This window comes from Babylonia areolata, chromosome 7, assembly GCF_041734735.1.
Source record: "Babylonia areolata isolate BAREFJ2019XMU chromosome 7, ASM4173473v1, whole genome shotgun sequence".
NCBI classification, from domain to species: domain Eukaryota; kingdom Metazoa; phylum Mollusca; class Gastropoda; order Neogastropoda; family Buccinidae; genus Babylonia; species Babylonia areolata.
The window spans coordinates 43,909,556-43,931,062 of NC_134882.1; the positions used below are offsets into that span (position 1 = coordinate 43,909,556).

The 21,507-nt window shown below is 38.6% G+C and overlaps 1 protein-coding gene across 1 annotated transcript; it reads left to right on the forward strand.

Moving 5' to 3' along the window:
• Positions 1-38: 38 nt before the first annotated feature.
• On the forward strand, positions 39-21,345 carry LOC143284061 (ubiquitin carboxyl-terminal hydrolase 12-like). Its single transcript, XM_076590673.1, has 9 exons — positions 39-191; positions 2,069-2,149; positions 3,324-3,543; positions 7,262-7,342; positions 8,429-8,565; positions 11,454-11,614; positions 12,470-12,602; positions 13,184-13,327; positions 13,729-21,345. The coding sequence occupies exons 1-9, from the start codon at positions 189-191 to the stop codon at positions 13,828-13,830; spliced, it is 1,062 nt and encodes a 353-aa protein (XP_076446788.1). The 5' UTR covers positions 39-188; the 3' UTR covers positions 13,831-21,345.
• Positions 21,346-21,507: the final 162 nt, after the last annotated feature.

A 21,507-nucleotide genomic window follows, 5' to 3' on the forward strand; every position in this document is an offset into this window, starting at 1 on the left:
TCTTCTTTTTCAAACTGGTGTTTGATACCAATAGGCGTAGTTCCCATCATCCTTCACTTCAAAACAATATGGCTTACAGCTAGACGCAAACTCAAGCGGAACCGATTGTTTACCTTTGAGTAGCAACACATACTGCAAAAATAGCGACCATTACCCCGAAGTTTGGGGCGTGCTGTGTAGCTGGAGAGATGGTTCGTAAAATTTATGCTTATCGGTCTTATTGTAATAAAAGTATTGATCCAGCGAAATAGAATCGATTAAATTCTGGTCCCAGTTAAAACCTTACTTAATATCTTAGTCATTAGTCTGATTACAACATATATTCATATAAGATTATATAATTTCCATGTAAAAGGTTTCCCAACCCTCCTCTTGGGTAAGCATTGGATAAGCTATCAAGGCCTGACCATTGCGTTGAGTTTATTATGCGCAGATGAGACATCTGCCCTTTTTTTTCTCAGTGGGGAAGGAATTGGTAATAGCGAACGATCAACGTGTGTACTGAAAAGATAATATGTCGTATGACAGTGCAAGTCTAATTGCGAACGATGGCTTTGGGTACATGTAGACAATTAAAACAGAAGCCGGTCTTTAACTCATTAGATATAACATATTATTGGAACATCCCACTCGACTGTTGTTGGTTTTGATCACACATGCCCACAAACACACGAACAGACGTTTAAACACATACAGCCCACATACACACAAACCCACTCTTTTGAGAGTGCTCTGTAACTGTACAGCATCGTTTGCAAATAGACTTGCGTCAAAATATCCTATGGTCTAATTGCAAACGACAGTATTTTGCAGATTCCTGTTAAACTGATGTTCCAATCTGTCACTTGTATGCTTTCTTAAACTCCCTCCCAGCACTGGTAATGTGCATTCAACATATCTGATCAAATAAAACTATTTTATTAACCTGTGTCAAAGTTCAAGTCCTACATCTTGCTTCCCTTGATTTTAGGATTTTGAGAGAACGTTTGTAACCTTGGTTGGCAGTGGTGCGCAAAGAGAAGAAATAGCGTGGAAACAGCCAGAAATAGCTGATGTTTGACTGGTTCTTTGAATTGGATATCCATTAAGGTATTAGGAAAAGGTTGAAGCAGACGTTAAATTGTAAAATGCAACCGTTAAGAACACTTCGAATTGGGGCGGTATACGAATCATTCGCAATTTCACGCTGTTCGCAGTTCCCCATAATTACCCCATATGTATTAGTCCACATGGTTTTGTTTATAAATAGGGTTATTCACTGTTGTCACCAGACTCTATACATGACATCGTCAGTATTCGAATAGTTCTAATATACAAACATGTGTTATGGTGCATGTATACCCATATGAAATGATCGTCTAAAAGGAGAAAAAAATAAAGGAGGAAGAAAACACACACACACACACACACAGGATGAAGAAAACGGCATGCACGCACGCACACACGATCAACGATCTCTTGCACCACACTCGTGAGACTGTACAGTGTTTACTAATGACTGTTTTGCCATCAACAGTACAAGATCTCACAGGCTTATTATCCATCTTTCCTTGTGGTTTCAAGATCTCTGCCATTTTGTTGAATAAGAAAAGACTGGGAATATGGAGTTGCCCTTGGTTAGTCAGTGTCACCAGGTCACAGTCACCAAAACCCTAAGATATATGGATATGTGATTGATAGTGACAGTCATGAGCTGGACTTTTAGTCTCATGGTCTAGTATTCAAATTTTGTAAGATCTGGGTTAAGCTTTAACTAAGACTGACAGTTACTAAGAGTAGTTATTTTTCCAGTTTGTGCTTGAACAGATGTGTAGACTAACTCAGTTACTCACTTACTGGTGCCCAAACCCCCAGTGTTAATTTCATTCTGCAGACCAATTTTTTTTTAATTGCGGAAATCTTGCTTGAAAAACTTCCGTTCTCTTTTGCTGGTTAGTTTTGGAAACACATGAAGCTGCAATGCAACCGACAGTATTAGGTTTTTTGGTGTGTGTGTTTGTTTTTTTTTTAATGAAATAGAATTTAAAGAGTTAATGGAAATTATGTTTGAACTGTTGTTTGCTTCCAGGGAGCTAATGCCTCCCAGCTGGAGAAGGAAATTGGGTCAGAGCAATTTCCAGCTAATGAACACTACTTTGGACTTGTCAATGTAAGTTGCTTAATTGAACAATGTGCAGATATTTTGTGTGCCTGCATAGGTGCTTGTTTTTGTCATCCTGTCATTTCTGTTTGATGATCTGCATGTCTGTGTGCTTAGGGTTTGTTAACAGAACTGGTTGGCTTATACTGTAACAATTTGTATTGCTGCATATATGTATATATTAAGTATGCTATTATTGTATGGCACCATCCACATTCAGCCTGTTCACCATATTAATGATGAATAAAAAGAATTGTGAATGTTGCCCTATGTGCACAAGTATGTGTTTGTAAGTGTGTATATGCATGTGTGGTGTTTTTACTGTCATAGTAAGAATTATTTTGATTGAAGAGTAAATATTTTTGGGTTTGTGTCATATTAGTCTTTTTGACTCACTTGTGTAAACAAAGTGAGTCTATGTTTTAACCCGGTGTTCGGTTGTCTATGTGTGTGTGTGTGTCTGTGTGTCCATGGTAAACTTTAACATTGACATTTTCTCTGCAAATACTTTGTCAGTTGACACCAAATTAGGCGTAAAAATAGGAACAATTCAGTTCTTTCCAGTCATCTTGTTTAAAACAATATTGCACCTCTGGGATGCGCGCAAAAAAATTAAAAATGAAGCCTGATTATATGCAAACTGCATTTACTGTTATATTTTTTGTATTCTCTAAACTTGGCACTTTGATCTGATATTCTGACCCAAGAACAAGAGCAGTCATTATAATCATTTTTTGTTCAAACAGGAACTTCTTTTGCTAAGCATGGAAGTTTTTTTTATTTTGCAAACGTTTTGGTGCAGCTGGTTAAAAAAGGGAAATTACTCTGTAATTAATGCTAGGGGACTTAATTTGATTTAAACTGATCTTTCTCATCTTAAACATTACATTTTGAAATTATACTCAATACATGAAAAGCTTGGATTTTTTTTTTAAAGTGTATCACAAGTGAGTTTTGAAGTAGTTAAGGCCTTGCCTCTCTTGTTTTATTATATATTTTTATGTCATTTGTAATATCATGGTTAAGGATAAAACTCACACAAAGAGTTGCGAATAGATCTTGGTGTCATGCTTCCCAAACCAGCATTGCTATAATTTGCTATCTAATGTTTGAGCATAATGTTGGTTGTTTTTCCCCCGGTCTCTATTCAGTCTTCTTTTTTTTCTTCTTCTTTTGTTACAAGTTTGGCAACACTTGCTACTGCAATTCAGTACTGCAAGCACTGTATTTCTGCCGTGGATTTCGGGAGAAGGTGCTACAGTACAAGCAGCAGCAGAAGAACCAGAAGAAGGAATCCCTGCTCACCTGTCTGGCTGACCTGTTCTACAGCATCGCCACACAGAAAAAGAAAGTGGGCACCATAGCACCAAAGAAGTTTATCACCCGACTGAGGAAAGAAAATGGTTTGTGCATAAGAATTGTGCTTACATTTGGGTATCAGCATTTTACCTACTTTTATTATCAGTTTTTGGCTGTTGGCACTAAACTTTTATTTTAAACAGACATAAAAACTCCAGTGGCCTGGTTTCAGTGAGCACATAACGTGAAAAGGGAGAGTAACAAAATATCTGTACCCTAACTAGTAATAACCTGTTTCACACACGTTGAGTGATAACAACACTGCTGTGTACCTCACTCTGGTACTCAACTCTTGTGTGAATTATATACAAAATAATTGACCACTAAAATTTAAGACATTTCTGTTGTTGATGTCAGACACATGGACTTAAAAGCAAATAAGAAAAACACTTTGTCATTATGCAACACTAAAGAAGTCATTGAACAAATGTGTTTGAACTTGAAAATAAGATGTTTGCTTGTAATATTCTTTTTGTTGCTGGTGTTGTTGGCAGGCATGAGATATTTCCGACTAAAGTTGGATTTCTGACCAAAAATTGGCTCCAGAGGCCATTTTTGAGATTCGCGTAAATCCGTTGAGAAAATCAGGGGGGGGGTTGAGGTTTTTTTTCCCGACCCACAAAGGTTGCACGAACGTTGTCCAGCCGATCAACAAGACAGACCCACAGCGTTTGCTAAAATACCCCATGTTTGGATAAGCGAACCAATTGAGAATAAGTGTTCTGTTGCTCCTCTGTCATCATTCAGCTTATCCGTATTCGGTCGGGATTACGAAACTCGCTCGCGGGCTTCACGACTTGCAAAGATACCCGATTTCGTCGATCATCTTCAGTCATTGACAAAATGAGAAAACTCACAAAGGATTAGAGGATTTTTGCAGCAGAGATGGATAAAGGAGTGAATAATAAGTGGAACTGGGTCTGGCAAGATGAGATTGTGAAAACAGAAGTGAAGAATAAAAAAATAACTTTACAGGTAGGCGATGCCATTCACAAAATTGACAAGGCCAAGTGTGACTGGTGTCAGATTGTATGGGTGCAACTCTTCAGTCCAGGCACGGAAATCTGTTTTCACATTTGCATTAAAAACGGAACGTCCGTTTTCTAGAAGAAAAAAGAAAGAAAAAAAAAGCCGAAGGGCCGTTCTGTATTGTTTACCGATGATCTGTCAAAAATGAAAAAGGAATGCTCTTTCGAAAGCGTTGTTTGTTGACCCCTTGAGAGGCGATCCAGTGACTTGTCAGAGCACCAAAATCGAAGTCTGAAAGTTTCCTAAGGCACTGTGAAAAGCACGCGCTCACGCACATGCACACACATGCGGTCGATCACACACACACACACACACACACACGCACACGGACATGTGAGCGCGCACAATGACACACACACACACACACACACACACAAACTTGCGCGCATGCACAGATACACCAGTGCACGATCTCCGTCAAGCCACAAAATGGCCGTGGGTACATCTGCTTGACCCTCTGTTCATTCAGCAAAAGCTGCCAAGGTTTGCCACTGTATGCACAAGTAACATTGTTGCGATTGAAACAAACTTTGTAGCAACTTCTTGATGTCAGTGCCTTTAATGACACAGCCAGGCTTCTGTAGAAACAGTTCATGGCAAGAGTCAGTGTATTTAGATTTGAGACCTATAGCTGGCCAGATTACCAAAGCCCGTTATACACACACGCACAGACAGAGCTGAATTGAATGCGCGTGCGCGCGCGCGCGCACACACACACACACACACACACACACACACACACACACACACACACCCTCTCTCTCTCTCTCACTATGAAAAAAAAACAACATGAATGCATTCACATATATACATACTCAATTTTTTAAATTTATGTCTCCTTCACACTTGCGCATGTGCACACATAATATGAGCGCTCATACAGTCACACAGAGCTTAATAATGCGCACATGTGCCCGCACACTCACACACATTCTCTCTTTCAAGCACACACACACACCCCGAAAACGGAGTATGGCTGCGTACATGGCGGGGTAAAAATGGTCATACACGTAAAAGCCCACTCATGTGCATACGAGTGAATGTGGGAGTTGCAGCCCACGAATGCAGAAGAAGAAGCACATACACACACAGAGATTGAAAGCACACACACACACACGCGCACACGCACACACACACACACACACACACAGAATTGTATTTAAAGCAGTGCACATATATGCACACATACAAACTTGCACTTTTTCCTCCCACCTTCCCCCCTCTCTCTCTCTGTCTCTTTGTCCCTCTCTCCCTCTTTCTGTCTGTCTCTCTCTTTTCTTGCATATACACACAGAGTTGTATTGAAAACACACACACACACGCGCGCGCGCGAAGAGAGAGAGATCTATTGAATTTGAAAGCAGTGCATACACATGCACAAATACAACTTGCATTCTTTCCTCCTACCATCTCCCCTCTCTTTCTGTCTGCCTCCCTCTTTCTCTCTTGTTTACACACAGTTGAATTGAAACCACACACACACGTGTGTGCGCACTCACGCTCGCTTGCTGTCTCTCTCTCTCTCTTTCTTTTTCCCCTGAACACACACACTCACACACACACACACCACACAGAGTCCATGCTGGGGAACTCTCAGCAGATCTGCTGTTTTCAATGGAAGAGCAGTTGATTTCAGAGAGAAAAAAGTCACTCCCCAAACCCCCGCCCGCCTCCTGCAGACTTCACTTTCATGATTTGCTGAGGTACCCATCCCCTCTCTCTTGAGTCTCCTACCAGTGCTGATGGAAAGGGGGTGGGGTAGGGTATGAAACCACTGTCAATGACTGTGGCAGTTTTGCCACTGAGCCAAGACACTGACCACTAGCTCCAGCTGAGAATCCTTGACTGCTTGAAAGTGATATAACCAGTCACAGACCCACCCCCTTCTCCCTCTAGTCATTCCACTTCCCCCTTTCTTTCCTCAACCAACACGCATGCATGTCAGTGGAGCAGAGACTACAGCTGAAGAGACCAGATGGTTAGTTATATTGGTACATTGCAAACTTGTGTGCTAAGAACATTTTCCTTGAAAACACACACACACACACACACACACACACACACACACACACACACACACACACACACACACACACACACTCACTCACTCACTCACTCACTCACTCACTCGCACAAAGAGTAAGTTTTAACACACAGAGTTGTATTTAAAGTAGTGCACATACATGAACTTAACTCTTTCCTGCCATGTCCAGCCCGACCCCTATTCTCAATCTCTATGTCTGTCTGTCTGTCTCTCTTTCTCATATACACACAGAGAGTTGCATTGAAACCACACACACACACACACACACACACACACACACACACAAGACACGATTTTGAAAATCATGCCTCCAAGGCTGACTTTACAGGTCTGGAAGCAGAAACACTTCAGTTTAGGAAGAAATGGACTGATTTTTTGTCTTCTGTGGGTTGGAATACCTCAGCAGCATTGGTGGCCTGCAAGTGCAGATTTCATGGTTTGAAATTGAGAAAAACCCCATGGACCCCCACTGGGGGCCTTCTGCGGCCCCCATGCCCCCACCTTTCAGACAGTCACAATTTCCCAATCTCATGCCTGGTTGGATATGCATTTTTCCATGCATTGCATCCATTGACACATAAAACTAACAGTGAGAAAGGTATTGTGGCCCTTGTTTATACTTTAGTGTGGTTGTGTGTGACTTTGTGTGTGTGTTCAAATATTTCAGTAATGTTTTTGACTGATTTCAGAGTTGTTTGATAACTACATGCAACAGGATGCCCACGAGTTCCTCAATTACCTGTTAAACACAGTGGCAGACTTGCTACAGGGTAAGTGACAAGTATGACCATGTCTGTCTATTTTTTGTGTTGGGTACATTTCTACATTGGAGAGAAGGGGCATTTGGTTTCCTTTTGTATGGGTCTGTGTGGATGTGCTACTCAGTCCTCCATGCCCCGTGGTTGTCATCATTTTACTTTTTTTGTTCTGTTGTGGTCCCAGCTCAGCAGTCCAAAGGGAACTACCACTATCAGGTCAAATAAATGTCAGCCACAAGAGGAAACTGCATTACTGTTCAGTCAAATAGGTTTGTTCAGTAGATAATGTTTTTTAGACTGAATGTGTGTATCTGTTGAGCCCACTACTGAACACAGTGATTGATTGATTGGGAAACCAGATATAGTTTCCTACCAGAAAGGAATGACATCCTTCCAGCAGATCACAGTGAATTTTTTACACTAAATTGGTGTCAAGAGCTCTGGCAGAAATGGTGCACAACGGACAAACAAGCAACATGGTAAAGATAAACATTTGTAACTTCTGAACCAGTTGATGGATTTGCATGGAATTGGATATGTGGTGCAGTATGTGTTTTGAAACATAATAAAATCAGTGGACAAATGAATTCTTGGGATTTACATGCCTTGTTGAGCTAGATTATTAGGAAAATAAGAAATTTTGGAACTTTCAGATGGTGGCACTAAATATACGGAGGCATTGTAAAATATTCCATGAAATGAATGGCACTGATAGGTTGCATTATTTTTGTCTCTCCATTTCACCCCATAGCAGGTTGGAATGACTTGACTTGGAGTAACCACTGCACAATAGAAGCTGGTTTGCTGATTCACTTTTCTTTAAAAATCTGGTTGATGTATTTGGCCATAGAAATATTTCAGTTTAAGATAATTTATTGTCTTTCTTCGCAATTTATTTTGGCTTATGGTTTAGAATTAGCTTACAGAAGTACTAAAACTAAGTACCATTATGTAATGATACAAGAACCTGTGAAAGTATCTTTCTTCTCATCATGATATTTCAAACATTAGAAAAACAAACTCAAGTGTAGAAAAATACATTCAGTCAAGTAGAAAGACACAGGAATAACTATGCAAGTGTGCTGTTTCTGCTTGCAGCGGAGAAAAAGGCCAACAGCAAGCCAGCAGTGACACAGGGCCAGGACAACACCAACACTAAACCTGACCCCACCTGGGTTCATGAAATCTTCCAGGGTACCCTCACCAATGAGACACGATGCCTCAACTGTGAAACGGTCAGTGGTTCATGATTTGCTCCCACCACATTCTTTTGGTGATGCTTCAGTTTGATCCTCAGAGATCTTGGGTAACAAAAACCAACCCCAAACTAAAAGAAACCGAAAGATGTGAATCAAAATATATTTGTTTGAAGTTGTCTTGTCTATGACTTGTATACATTAAAAAAACAAACAAACAATTATTGATATACTAATGCAAATAAGAATTGCCCATCTGTGAATGGAACTCACTGAAATTTGAATATTAAATGACGTATTGATGATGAATGATTTCAGAAAAACAAACTTTTTTTTAAACCTTTTTCACACATGAGAGTAAAAGGTGGATGAAACAAAACAAACTAAAAATGAATGATGTCAAAACAGAACTCATGTTGACTGGTAATGAAAATAAGCTGAAGCAGATAAATACAATGTCTATCATTTGTTTCTTTCTCTAGTTCTGTCCGCAAAATCTTGGTTTTTACCTGGATTCATTCCTCACAATGGAAACACTTGTGAACCACCTGTGTAAAGTTCTTTACTTTCAGCTTCGTAACATTAGTAAAATCCGCCCCTTCCTGTCTGTTGATGCTGCCAACAAACTTGCTGTTGCCTTCATTTTATCCTGCCTAGATTATTGCAATTTTCTCTTAGCTGGCCTTCCCCATGATAAACTCTACAACCTCCAGAAAATACAGAATAGTGCAGCTTGACTTGTCCTTAAAAAGTTGAGGATAGAGAGTGCTACTGCTCTCCTGCGGACACTTCATTGGTTGCCTGTTCAAGCCAGAATTGAATGTAAAGTTGCCTGTCTATGCTTTCAGTGCCTGAATTGTGATACCACACACTCATATCTTTCTGAACTTGTTAACCTGTACTTGCCAAGCAGAACATTCAGATCTCTTGATTACTCCCAGCTAACTGTTCCCCAATACTTCCTTAACTCCTGTGGAAAGAGGTCATTTTCCGTCTTCAGCCCAACAACTTGGAATTCTCTGCCTATTGCTCTCAAACAACTCATCGATCTACCTTTAAAGCAAATCTTAAAACTTATCTCTGTAAAAAAATACTTGTCAAAACTCAAATAGTGCTGTTGTCCCATGCTCATGGCAATGTGAGTGTCAGAGAATGGGGGTGGGTAGATGGATGGTGGTGGTGTGGTTCAAAAGGGAGAATGACCGCTGATTTTTACCCCTTTTACCATTTCTATCCAAAACTTTATTTTACAATTTTTACGAAATCTATGGCATGCAAATTACAATTATGCTTCTTTTTATATGTATGTATAAGTGAAAATATTGCTGTTATCTCAGCCGTTTAATCATGTGTGTGTCTGTGTGTGTGTGTTTGTGTGAGTGTTGGAGTGTAACGGTTGTAGTAGTATTGAGAGTATGTTACTTTGTGAGTTTTATGCATCATGTTTTTATAATATTAATGATTCTGTTTTATGTTTCTACTACTTTTTATATGCTTTTTTGTTTCACTTTAGGTACTGGATTGTAAAGTGCTTGGAGCTTGCTTATGCTTGTATTTTAGCGCTATGTAAAAATAAAATATTATTATTATTGTTATTAATATTCTTGTTTAAAGTGCAGTAGATATCAGATCCATAAACTTAGTGAAAATGAAATCGAATCCTTCGAAGAATAAGCCAGACTCAGTAGGTTGATAAAAGTGCTCAGATAGAGAGAAGGAGCAGGAAGGTGTATTGCCATTTCCCTTCCATCATCATTATATCTTCCATGAAGATAAATGGCCATCACTCTCCATCTTCATTATAACATCTTCCATGAATATAAATGGCCATCACTCTCTATCTTCATTATAACATCTTCCATGAAGATAAATGGCCATCACTCTCCATCTTCATTATAACATCTTCCATGAAGATAATATGACCATCACTCTCATCTTCATTATAACATCTTCCATGAATATAATATGGCCATAACTCTCCATCTTCATTATAACATCCTCCATGAAGATAATGGCCATCACTCTCCATCTTCATTATAACATCTTCCATGAAGATAATATGGCCATCACTCTCCATTATAACATCTTCCATGAAGATAATATGACCATCACTCTCATCTTCATTATAACATCTTCCATGAATATAATATGGCCATAAATCTCCATCTTCATTATAACATCTCCCATGAAGATAATGGCCATCACTCTCCATCTTCATTATAACATCTTCCATGAAGATAATATGGCCATCACTCTCCATCTTCATTATAACATCTTCCATGAAGATAATATGGCCATCACTCTCCATTATAACATCTTCCATGAAGATAATATGACCATCACTCTCATCTTCATTATAACATCTTCCATGAATATAATATGGCCATAAATCTCCATCTTCATTATAACATCTCCCATGAAGATAATGGCCATCACTCTCCATCTTCATTATAACATCTTCCATGAAGATAATATGGCCATCACTCTCCATCTTCATAATAACATCTCCCATGAATATAATGGCCATCACTCTCCATCTTCATTATAACATCTTCCATGAAGATAATATGGCCATCACTCTCCATCTTCATTATAACATCTTCCATGAAGATAATGGCCATCACGCTCCATCATCATTATAACATCTTCCATGAAGATAATGGCCATCACGCTCCATCATCATTATAACATCTTCCATGAAGATAATATGACCATCACTCTCATCTTCATTATAACATCTTCCATGAAGATAATATGGCCATCACTCTCCATCTTCATTATAACATCTTCCATGAAGATGATATAGCTGTCACCTTCCATCACCAATATAGAATTCCCACAAAGTTAATGCAGCCATCACTCTCCATTGTCATTTCAACGTTTTCCACAAAGGTAACGATTCGTTCCTTTGCCTGCTATCTGTCCAGGTGAGCAGCAAGGATGAAGACTTTCTGGACTTGTCGGTGGATGTGGAGCAGAACACCTCCATCACCAGCTGTTTGCGGGGGTTCAGCAACACAGAGACTTTGTGTGCAGAACACAAGTACTACTGTGAGGTCTGCTGCTCCAAACAGGAGGCACAAAAAAGGTCAGTAGAATGCTACATAGAATTTGATCCTTGAGCCTTGCTTTCTGAAAAACAAAAAGCAGTAAATACGTATGACTTGCAGTGTTAGCCAAGTCATGCACTCCGTCCTCCCCACTCCCACCCCTTCTTTCTGAATCAGTTGCACTTTGTGTGTATGTGTGTGTGGTTGCTGTCTGATGTACAGGCATATGATTGTTTCTTGTTGTTTTTGTCTCTGTGTGTTTGTGTGTGGGTGGCATGTGAACACAACCTGTGTGGAAATTTTTACATGCTCTATACAAATTCATTCATATATACAGGAAATTAGACTGTGGTAACATTTTATTGGGGTCACATAGAACTGCAGAAGAAATAGCTATAGAATGTTAATCAGGTTTTGAGGTGGTAGTGTTGTGCATATTATGGAACCAGAATTGATTTTATAGAACTAGAAGACTCAATTATATTAACTGAATCAGAATAACTGTCATTGTCTGTTAAGTCAGAATTGAGATTATGAGTGGAAAAATATTTTACATCAAGGAAGAAAACCCATTTATTTTAAAAGAAAAAGAGATACAGTAACATATATGATAATTACTTATGGATTGCAATGTAAACCACATTGACTTTAAAAAAATCTTTTGCTTGTACCATTGCTACACTTATCTTACAAACAGAATATACCATTATAAATTTAAGGCAGAAATCTCTTTCCCTTTCTCTCTCACTCACACATGCATAAACATAATTTTACACACACACACACACACACACACACATACATACACATGTGCACACACATGCACACACACACGAGTACACATGCACTCATAGAACCCTATTGCTTATGTCAGTTTATGTGATCTATTGCAGAATGCGAGTGAAGAAGTTACCACAGATCCTGGCACTTCACCTAAAGCGCTTCAAATACATGGAGCATCTGAACCGTTACATCAAAGTCTCTTACCGAGTTGTCTTTCCACTGGAACTAAGGCTTTTCAATACAGTGAGTTGTCATTTTATTGCCTTGTGTTGTCTCTGTACAGTTTGTGTGATGGGTTTTCTTTGTACAGTTTGTTGACAAATTTTCTTTGTACAGTTTGTATAAAGAATTATTTTTGAACAGTAAGTGCGAAGAATTATACGGTATGAAGAGTCAGATTATTAGTATGCTTGTTTTCAATCCCAAGGATCAGTTGCCTGTTTTGATTTGAAAAAATGCTGTTGAATTTGTCAAAAGAGTGGATGGGGAGTGTGGGCCACTGTAAGGAAATTTCCACAGCAGATTAAAGGGTGGAGGTAGTTTGGAAATTTCTGTAAAATTTATGCAGGGACAAATTTTATATGTAGACTTAGCAGATGGACTCTCTCTTGTTGGTGTGTTTTTTTGTTGTTGTTTTTTTCCTTCCTTCTGAAAACTTGTACAATGATCAGAATATCTTGTTGAAGTGAAAGGTAAAAAGGAAACAAGCCTCTGGTTTTGTAGTTGATCACTTACCACTGGCCAAACAAATGGGATGGGTATGCAGTGTTGCAGGCAGTATGTTCTTATGTTCCAGGTTTGAATCTTTCATTTCTTTGTTGCAGTCTGACGATGCATTCAACCCAGAACGACTATATGATTTGGTGGCTGTTGTGGTGCATTGTGGGTCAGGCCCCAATCGAGGTCATTACATCAGCATTGTGAAGAGTCATGGTTTCTGGCTTCTTTTTGATGATGACATAGTTGATGTAAGTATGGTTGCCTGGCTTTTTTCTGTGAACAACATTTACAGTGTGAGGCATAGAAGTCTGTTACATTGTGGCACACATTTCGATTTGTGTGTTTTTTCATGCATTTATATGCCTGTGCACAGGTACATGCACTGCACACACACACACACACACACACACACACACACACACGTGCACACACACACACACACACACACACACGTGCACACACACACACGCATGCACACGCACACACACAGATATGCAAGCTTACTCTTTGAGCCCCATAGTAATAAGCACAATGTTAGATTCTTACTGAAATAATATCTGATTTTATATGCTGTTTGGTTGTTGTTCTTTCTAATGAAAAAATGTTAATTGTCTGCATTTCCTAATAATCAAACATTTATGGTTTTCAGAAAATTGATGCCAGCCAAATAGAAGAGTTCTATGGGATTCCTTCAGATATGCAGAAGAATTCAGAATCAGGCTACATTCTGTTTTACCAGTCCAGGGAGTGATTTGAGTGTTTACACATCTAAGGACAACCAGTGGATGTCTGACAGAGAGTGAATGAGCATGCTTGTGTGCATGTGTACATGTTTGTGAGTGAGTGTGTTGTGGGATGTATGCTCATTAACTCAAAAGGCTTGTACAGTGGTGCCATGGTGCGAAAGAAAGACACACTTGTGACAGATTGTGTCAACTTTCTGTAACCATTGGTACAGTGAATGGTATGATCTGATGTGAATGGTTCAGTGCGTGGAACAACAGAGTGTCAACCTCGTTCAGCGAGCTGTGACAGTGACGGTGTAGCAAAGAGCGACTGGACTGGAGTTATGTTTGCCCACAAGTCAGTTGCTCACAAGGACCCAGTGCAGTCAGTTTGTCATGAAGGGCTCCGTCCTCCTGGACTCTGATGGGGTTGTAGACATGTGTGTGCTTGAACCGAAACATATGTGATAACTTCCCAACTTGGCACTGCCTGCATTGATTGTTTTTTTATTGGGTTTGCTTCCCCCACTTCCCCCCCACTCTTGTAGTAAGGCTTGTGATCTTTGTAGGCTTACAGTTCGCACAACAATGGCCTTAAACAGAAATTGATGTAAACATAGTGTCTGTGGGCATTGTTTTTCTGTATGAACTTAGTAGGGTAGGATTACTAAAGCAGTCTGGAAGGTAAAAGTGAATTATAAGTTCTGAATATTGAAACACCTGTTTTCATCACCTGATCGTTTTCTCCATGGCTTTTGAGCTAATCTCTAGCTGCTTCTGTCTAGTTGTTTTGTTGTTGTTGTTGGGTTTTTTTTTTTTTTTGTTTTTTGTTTTTTTAACTTTGTCTTGTTTAGTGTGTTGTTCGTTTTAGCCTGATACACAGTCAAAGAATGTTGGGGTTATTTATGATGAAAAACGTTTGTCAGCTGAAACTATTGTTCTATGGGCCTTCATTTTATCTATATCAGTATTTGAATGAATGCTAGGGTAACTGTGTATGGAACTTCGCACTTTTGTGACATTAAGAGACTTCTGTGAGCTTGTTGTGTAAAAGAAAAAAAATGTCTTGAGTAGGGAGAACAGAATGGGATATCAGAGAAGATATTGAAAGTGAAACATCAAAAGTGTGGCCATGTACCATGTGTATGTAAACCAGGGAACGGGGAGTGCATTACTCATGTGACTTCTTGTTTAGAATTATAATAGTAGTAATTGAACTGCTCTGAACTTTGAGCATCTGTTATAAGTCATTGTTTAGCAGACTGACAATTTGAGTGAACAGTTTCTTTTGTGCTGTGGTTGTGAAACAAAACATGTCTAAGAAAGAAACAAAGGATACTTGCATCTGACTGATAAGCTGGTAATGTTCATATGATCAGAGAATGATTTTATTTTCCAGATGAGATAAATGTGCTTCCACCCTTCTTGATTGTAGTGTTGGCTTTTGCATCCCATTTTATTATTTAAAAAATATTGTTTTTATCATTGAAAATAGTTTGTGTCTTAACAGTTTCTTGGCCCTCATCATGAATTACGCTATTCTTAAATCTTGTTTGTGTCTGATTTTTTTTTTTTTTTTTTTTTTGGTCAGCTTTTAAGAAAAAGAATGTATTCTAACACCAGTTAACAAAGTCAGGGCCAGCTCAAGATATGCGAGAACAGACAACGCTGCACTGTGTACAGAAAGAGTTACAAAGAAGTTGGTCTTTCAACAGTCCTTGACTGCTGATCTTCATTGAAATTAAATCAGCGTGGCATCAGTTTTAACTGCATTTACAACTGGTTGTGCACATTTTAGTGATGTCATAGATTTTGCTGAACAAAGGTCATATAATCCCAAGAGGAAAAGTCCAGAATAAAGAATATTGGCTGATACACAGACAAATCATCTTTATCTTATTTTAGAGAGGTCACAGCCCTTTTCTGGCAGGCATACTTGTCAGCAACAGCCAAGGGTTTAAAGTGACATATCACAACCACAGTAGTGTGAAGCTGGGGTTGTACTAGGCAGTTTTTAGGCCTTTAAAGTGAAAAAGATGAAAGGTGACAGTATCCATCATTGTCAATAACTAGTTGTGGAACAAAGCCTGTCAAAATGCAGTCTAACTGCAGATAATCCACAACTTTATGTTCTTTTTCGGGTACTTTTTTTTTTATGTACAACTGAAAATTTCCAGCATCAAAATAGATAGACTCAAGGTGAGTTCATTGTATTGTCACAGATGGAAAATGTGAAAGGGGAAGATACTTGATTTTGTGTGTTTTCTGCTGTTATACAAGGCCATGTACTGTGTGAAATTGTACACCGGAAGACACTTGTTGTCCAGTGTAGTTAACTTCAGGAAGATGGTGACCACACTCATTCCTTTCCTCAGTTTGTGGGTTTGCCACTGACAAGGCATTAAACCCATCTGGACTGTCCACCTTCGTTGCATTCTGTCACTATATTTGTTGCCAAGATGTATATTCAGAAGGTTATGAAGGGGACTGTACCTGGTTGTCTCCTGTGTGTAGTCTTTAGTGTATGCTTTACTTCCAGGAATATTAGCTGTTCTGGTTTCAACAGCAAGAAGTTATTCTTATGATATGTTACGTGATTCAGTATTCCCTCACTCCCTGATCCAAGTCTCTCCAGTCCTGTCCCTCCCCCGCTTCCCTCTGTGGCTTGCTGCTCTGTCATTTTTCTCTTAAGTGCGCACATTAGAATTGGTTTTATCAACATAGAGTTTCAGTCTTTCAGTAAAACTGCTTCTGTTAATAATTCATGCAAAAAGATCTCTGTTGTAATGCATCTGAATTAAAAAAAAAATTTTCATTGTAATGTATTAGAATGTTTACAGAACAGTTTGTGCTTGTGTGACGTGGGACAAACAGCGACAAACAGTAAGTGCCTACAACACACACACACACGCACACACACACACACACACACACACACACAGAAGAAAATTATTTCCAGCAGAATTTTTTATGAGACTCGTTAAACAAGTAAAATCATTTATATCTGGAGTATTACAGTAACAGTTTATATGTGGACCCCTTGCAGTACAGTAACGATTTATATCTGGAACAGCATCGATAATGTCTGGCTGTATGTTTGAAGTTCACACTGTATCCTTATGACTTTTTTTTTCCTTGTACAAAGCATGAGACACATGCACATTTGATACAGCAAGTGAGGCTGTTTTTGTATGTGTTCGAGTGTATCTCTGAAGGAGAAGCTCTTTGGCCAGTGTCCTTTCCCCTAGACATGTGGCAGATGTGAAACAGGATGGAATCTAGTCTGAATAACAGTACTAGGCAGGTAATTCAAGTTCTGAGTTACTGTTAATATTCAGTATTGGTGCACAATGACTTTCAAGAGGAGATAGGCAGGATAAAGTTTGACTGTAAATTGTAAGAAGAATTAACATGATGGACTTGGGAGAAGATAAGTCTTAGGGCGTTCATGGGGTATTCATGCCTTGAGGGTTGTGTGGAGTATAAGTGCACAATAAAAGATGGATGATGTTAAAAGATTAGTATGTTCTCATTTTGTCTTTTTTTCTTTTTTAATTCCTCTTAACAGCTTTACATACACAGACCATAGGGCGTGGAGTGACCGAAAAAAAATTCCATTGCATATTAAGTGCAAGAATCTGTTTTGTTCTGCTGTCATTTTGACATACATGTCAGAATACAGGCTTTGATGTGTAGGGATATTGGTATTTCTTTGGTCGGTTGTATACACATGTATATTGCAGTCTCTGGGTGGTGGAGCTTCATGTTGTGCTTTTTTTTCACATTTTTCTTTTTTGGGAGACTGACACTGGTTTATCAGTGTGTGTTGGTTTGTGTAAGTGTGTTTTATGTTGGTACTGCTATTTGATGAATGTCTTCTGTGTGTAAATGCATGTTTTGTGTCATGTCAAGCTTTGCAATGTGTTGAATGTGCTTACGCGTGCACAGATACACACACCAGGTTCTTTCTCAATGCCTCATCTATAAGTTGAGTATCATGGGAAGTTTTAGTCACCTGCTGGCTGGCTGTCTCTCTCTCTCTCTCTCTCTCTCTCTCTCTCTCTCTCTCTCTCTCTCTCCTTACTCCCTTTCTTTTTTCTCATAAAACTTTTGAGAGGCGAATCACATGAGATTGGTGAGGGATATCTCGAGATGCTGTTAATGTTCATTTTTGTTGTGAAATGTACGTCAAAAGTTAGATATTATTTTTGTTGCAAAATGTTCATCAAAGTTGAATGTAAAGATAGTTTGTATGTTTTGTGCAATGGTATTAGTTTACAACGTGAAGCTCTCCAAATGTGCAATCATGACTAATTAGAACTGAACATTCAAATGTGTTGCAGGAAAGTGATTGATGCTGCATTTATGACTATGTGCGGACATGGTTTAGGTAAATTTAAAGGGGGAATGGGCAAGAGAACTATTATTGAGGTGCACACCTCAACTATTGTGCATTAAACATTTCACAGTAAATTGCTCGGAAACAGTACCATAAAAAGTGGTAACAAGTCAGTAGCTTTTCAGAGAGTATTAAACGTATGATGATGAACAACAAAGTGTAAGATTTTGATTCAAATGAAAGCAGTGACAATGACTTACTTCTTTTTTTTTTTTTTCTTTTTTTTATTCATGGTTATAATGTCAGACAAATAGAACCAAAAGTACAGTATTGATGGTATTGATTCAACATAGATATATAGCACATGCACATTATTTTACCGTTTTACCGTACGTCAAAAAAAGCTGTTGAGAAAATGTGTATTGTTGGATATATTTAGAAGTTAAATTTACTTGCTACACATGCGGACAAGATTGCATTATCATGTCTGCTTTTTTTTTTTTTATGTAAGTGACTTGTAAGTAAGAAGACAAGGTGGACAGACCTTTTTCTTTGTGTGTTTTGTTATTTCGCAGTTTTTCAGTGTTTTCAATTCCACTCATGCCAGTTTCTATTATCTTTCCTGTTATTTTGGATATGTGTAGTTTTGTGGTTGTTAATTTAATTGAAATAGATCTGGTTCAGGGGTGTTCTGTTCAGATCTGAACTACTGACAAGAGCATGACCCCAGCATATCTTGATTTTATTCATGTTCCAAAGTGATGTCCATAAATTTTGGAAAGAGATTTCATTTCATATTATTCAAACTGTTTTGGGAGGGTATTCGTTTCAGTCCAGGTCTTATATATTTGTATATTTATATTACATATTGTATGATATTCAGATAACGTTGTCCATAGCCCAGTCAGACATGGTGCCCAGGGACTAGTAATATATGAGAGTACCTGTGTTTTTTGTGTTTTTTAATAGCATTTGTTGTTTGTTGTCCAAATGTTTAAATGGGAAACTGTGATGCTTTTAACAGACGTGCAGAATTACATGTTTATGTGACAGTGTCAATGGAACTGCAGTTTGTAGTTGATGTATTGTATGAGGGAAACCATGTGTGTGTGTGTGAATGTTCTGACAAGGTTAGCTTCGCTCAAAACCACTTTTTTCCCCCTTTCTTTTCCTTTTTTTAAGGGTTTTTTTTTTTTTTTTTTTTTTTTTTTTTTTTTTACATTGTTGATCATGCATGCCTTCAAGATAATTATGTGTGATCGGATTTGAAAAAAACCCAAAAATACAGTGCCTATGGCTGCTTCCCCCTCTCCCCTCCGCCCTCTCAAACAAGATTTGATTTGGTGAGCTTGATCTTTGTTTTGAATATGATAGTAACAACAGAATTTATTTCAGACCGTGAGACACACATGAACATGCATGTGTACACAGACATACACACATGCACTAATACACAAACACACTCCGTTTTCAGTATAGACAATAGAGTATCCACTCTAAAACCATTGATCCCACACACTTACCTCCGTCTCAATCTCTCTCTCTCTCTCCACATAAAAACCACAATCAGCCTTGGGTATCACTTCCACACTTTCCTAAGGCCTGCTCTGATAGGCCTTATTGCAGAAAATCAAATGAATGGCTCAGATATCTGTTCTTAAAATAACTTACAAGAGTTCTGCCTGCTCTTTGGTTTTGCAGTATTTAAAATAAAATTTTAAGAATCAAAATGTTTGTCCCAACCCATACTTATTGGCAGCCTTGACATTTTTTTTTCACCCATTTTTCAGCAGATTTACTGGGTTTTACTGGTGACTAGGCCTGATCAGCATGTTCGGTTTTTGAGGTGATCAGGCTTACTTTTGGGTTATTTTTTTCAACAGCATATTCACTTCAATTCATTTCATTTGAGTATAAAACGCTTTATTTTCTTCTTCAATCAATTTAAACAGAAAATGGTGGTGTAGCGGATATGGATCAGTCCACATGCTTTGACATCTCCTTCTTCTTCTTCTTCTTCTTCTTCTGCGTTCGTGGGCTGCAACTCCCATGTTCACTCATATGCGCACGAGTGGGCTTTTACGTGTATGACCGTTTTTACCCCGCCATGTAGGCAGCCATACTCCGTTTTCGGGGGTGACATCTCCATCAAATTTAAACTGAACTGAAAGCTAGTGGCAAACGTATGTTAAGAAATGATAATAATAAAAAGGGGTTTTCTGCAGAAAATGCAGTCGGAACAGGTGTTCATGTATGTGTGGAAATAAGGCTGTGAGTTTCATTTCCTGTCCACACACACACACACACACACACACACACACACAGAGAAATTGTGTAAACAGATACAAACAAAATCGATTTTTCTTGTAGCCAACAACCAGGAAGGCCAACTAAGGGGAATATTATTTTAATATGAATTATTTTTTTATTATGAATGTCTTGAACATGGCTCAGTCTTCATTGAAAAAATAAGAAATGGGGGAAGGAAAAAAAAACATCCAACATTGCTTGACACTTTGCCCTAAAATCAGGTTCATTGGAGACTTTGTATTGATCTGGGTGTTTGGTTTGAGTGATATTCAGCTGTGCTGGATAACAATTATATAGTCTGGATAGTTCAACAGAAGTCTTGCAAGGGTCAGCCTTGGTAATCATTGATCAAATAAAATTGGAAATGTGATTTTGAATGTTTGTGAATGTGTGGGCACCTTTCTCTCTCTCAGCCAATGCATGTGTCTATGCATTGCTTTTGCATGCATGTGTACACACACACACACACACACACACACACACACACACACATTGTGTAAAGTGGTTTTAGTCCATTGAACTATATGTCCTATTCTTCCAATCCATTGTGAAAGCTTCTAAGACTTTTTTTTTCAGAAACATGTGTCAGGCAACATTGGTTTGACCTGCATGTGCTACTTGCAAAACTCATTTGAAAGCTCCATTAACACACACACACACACACACATACACACGTGCGCGCATTTGCACAGCAATTGAAGTATCCAGGTACACACACGTATGACATACACAGTATACAGGTATCTATTTGACACAAATGGTAAAATCTGAAAGACCCAACATGTATGAATTACATGTAGTGAAATGGAAAGTCAGATATAGTCATCGCTGTCATTTTACATAGAAGGAATGTGATTTGTGTGTTGTGAAACAGAATGTCAAACACAATTTCAGTCACCAAAATAAATCATCAGCGGACTGACCATAATGCAGAAATGGCTGCTCTGTGTGTGCATGTGTGTGTTTCTCCATGTTTGTGTGTGTGTGACCAAGCTTGTTCATGGGTATACACACATGCATCTGCACAGAGGTACACGTGCTAATATGGGTGTGT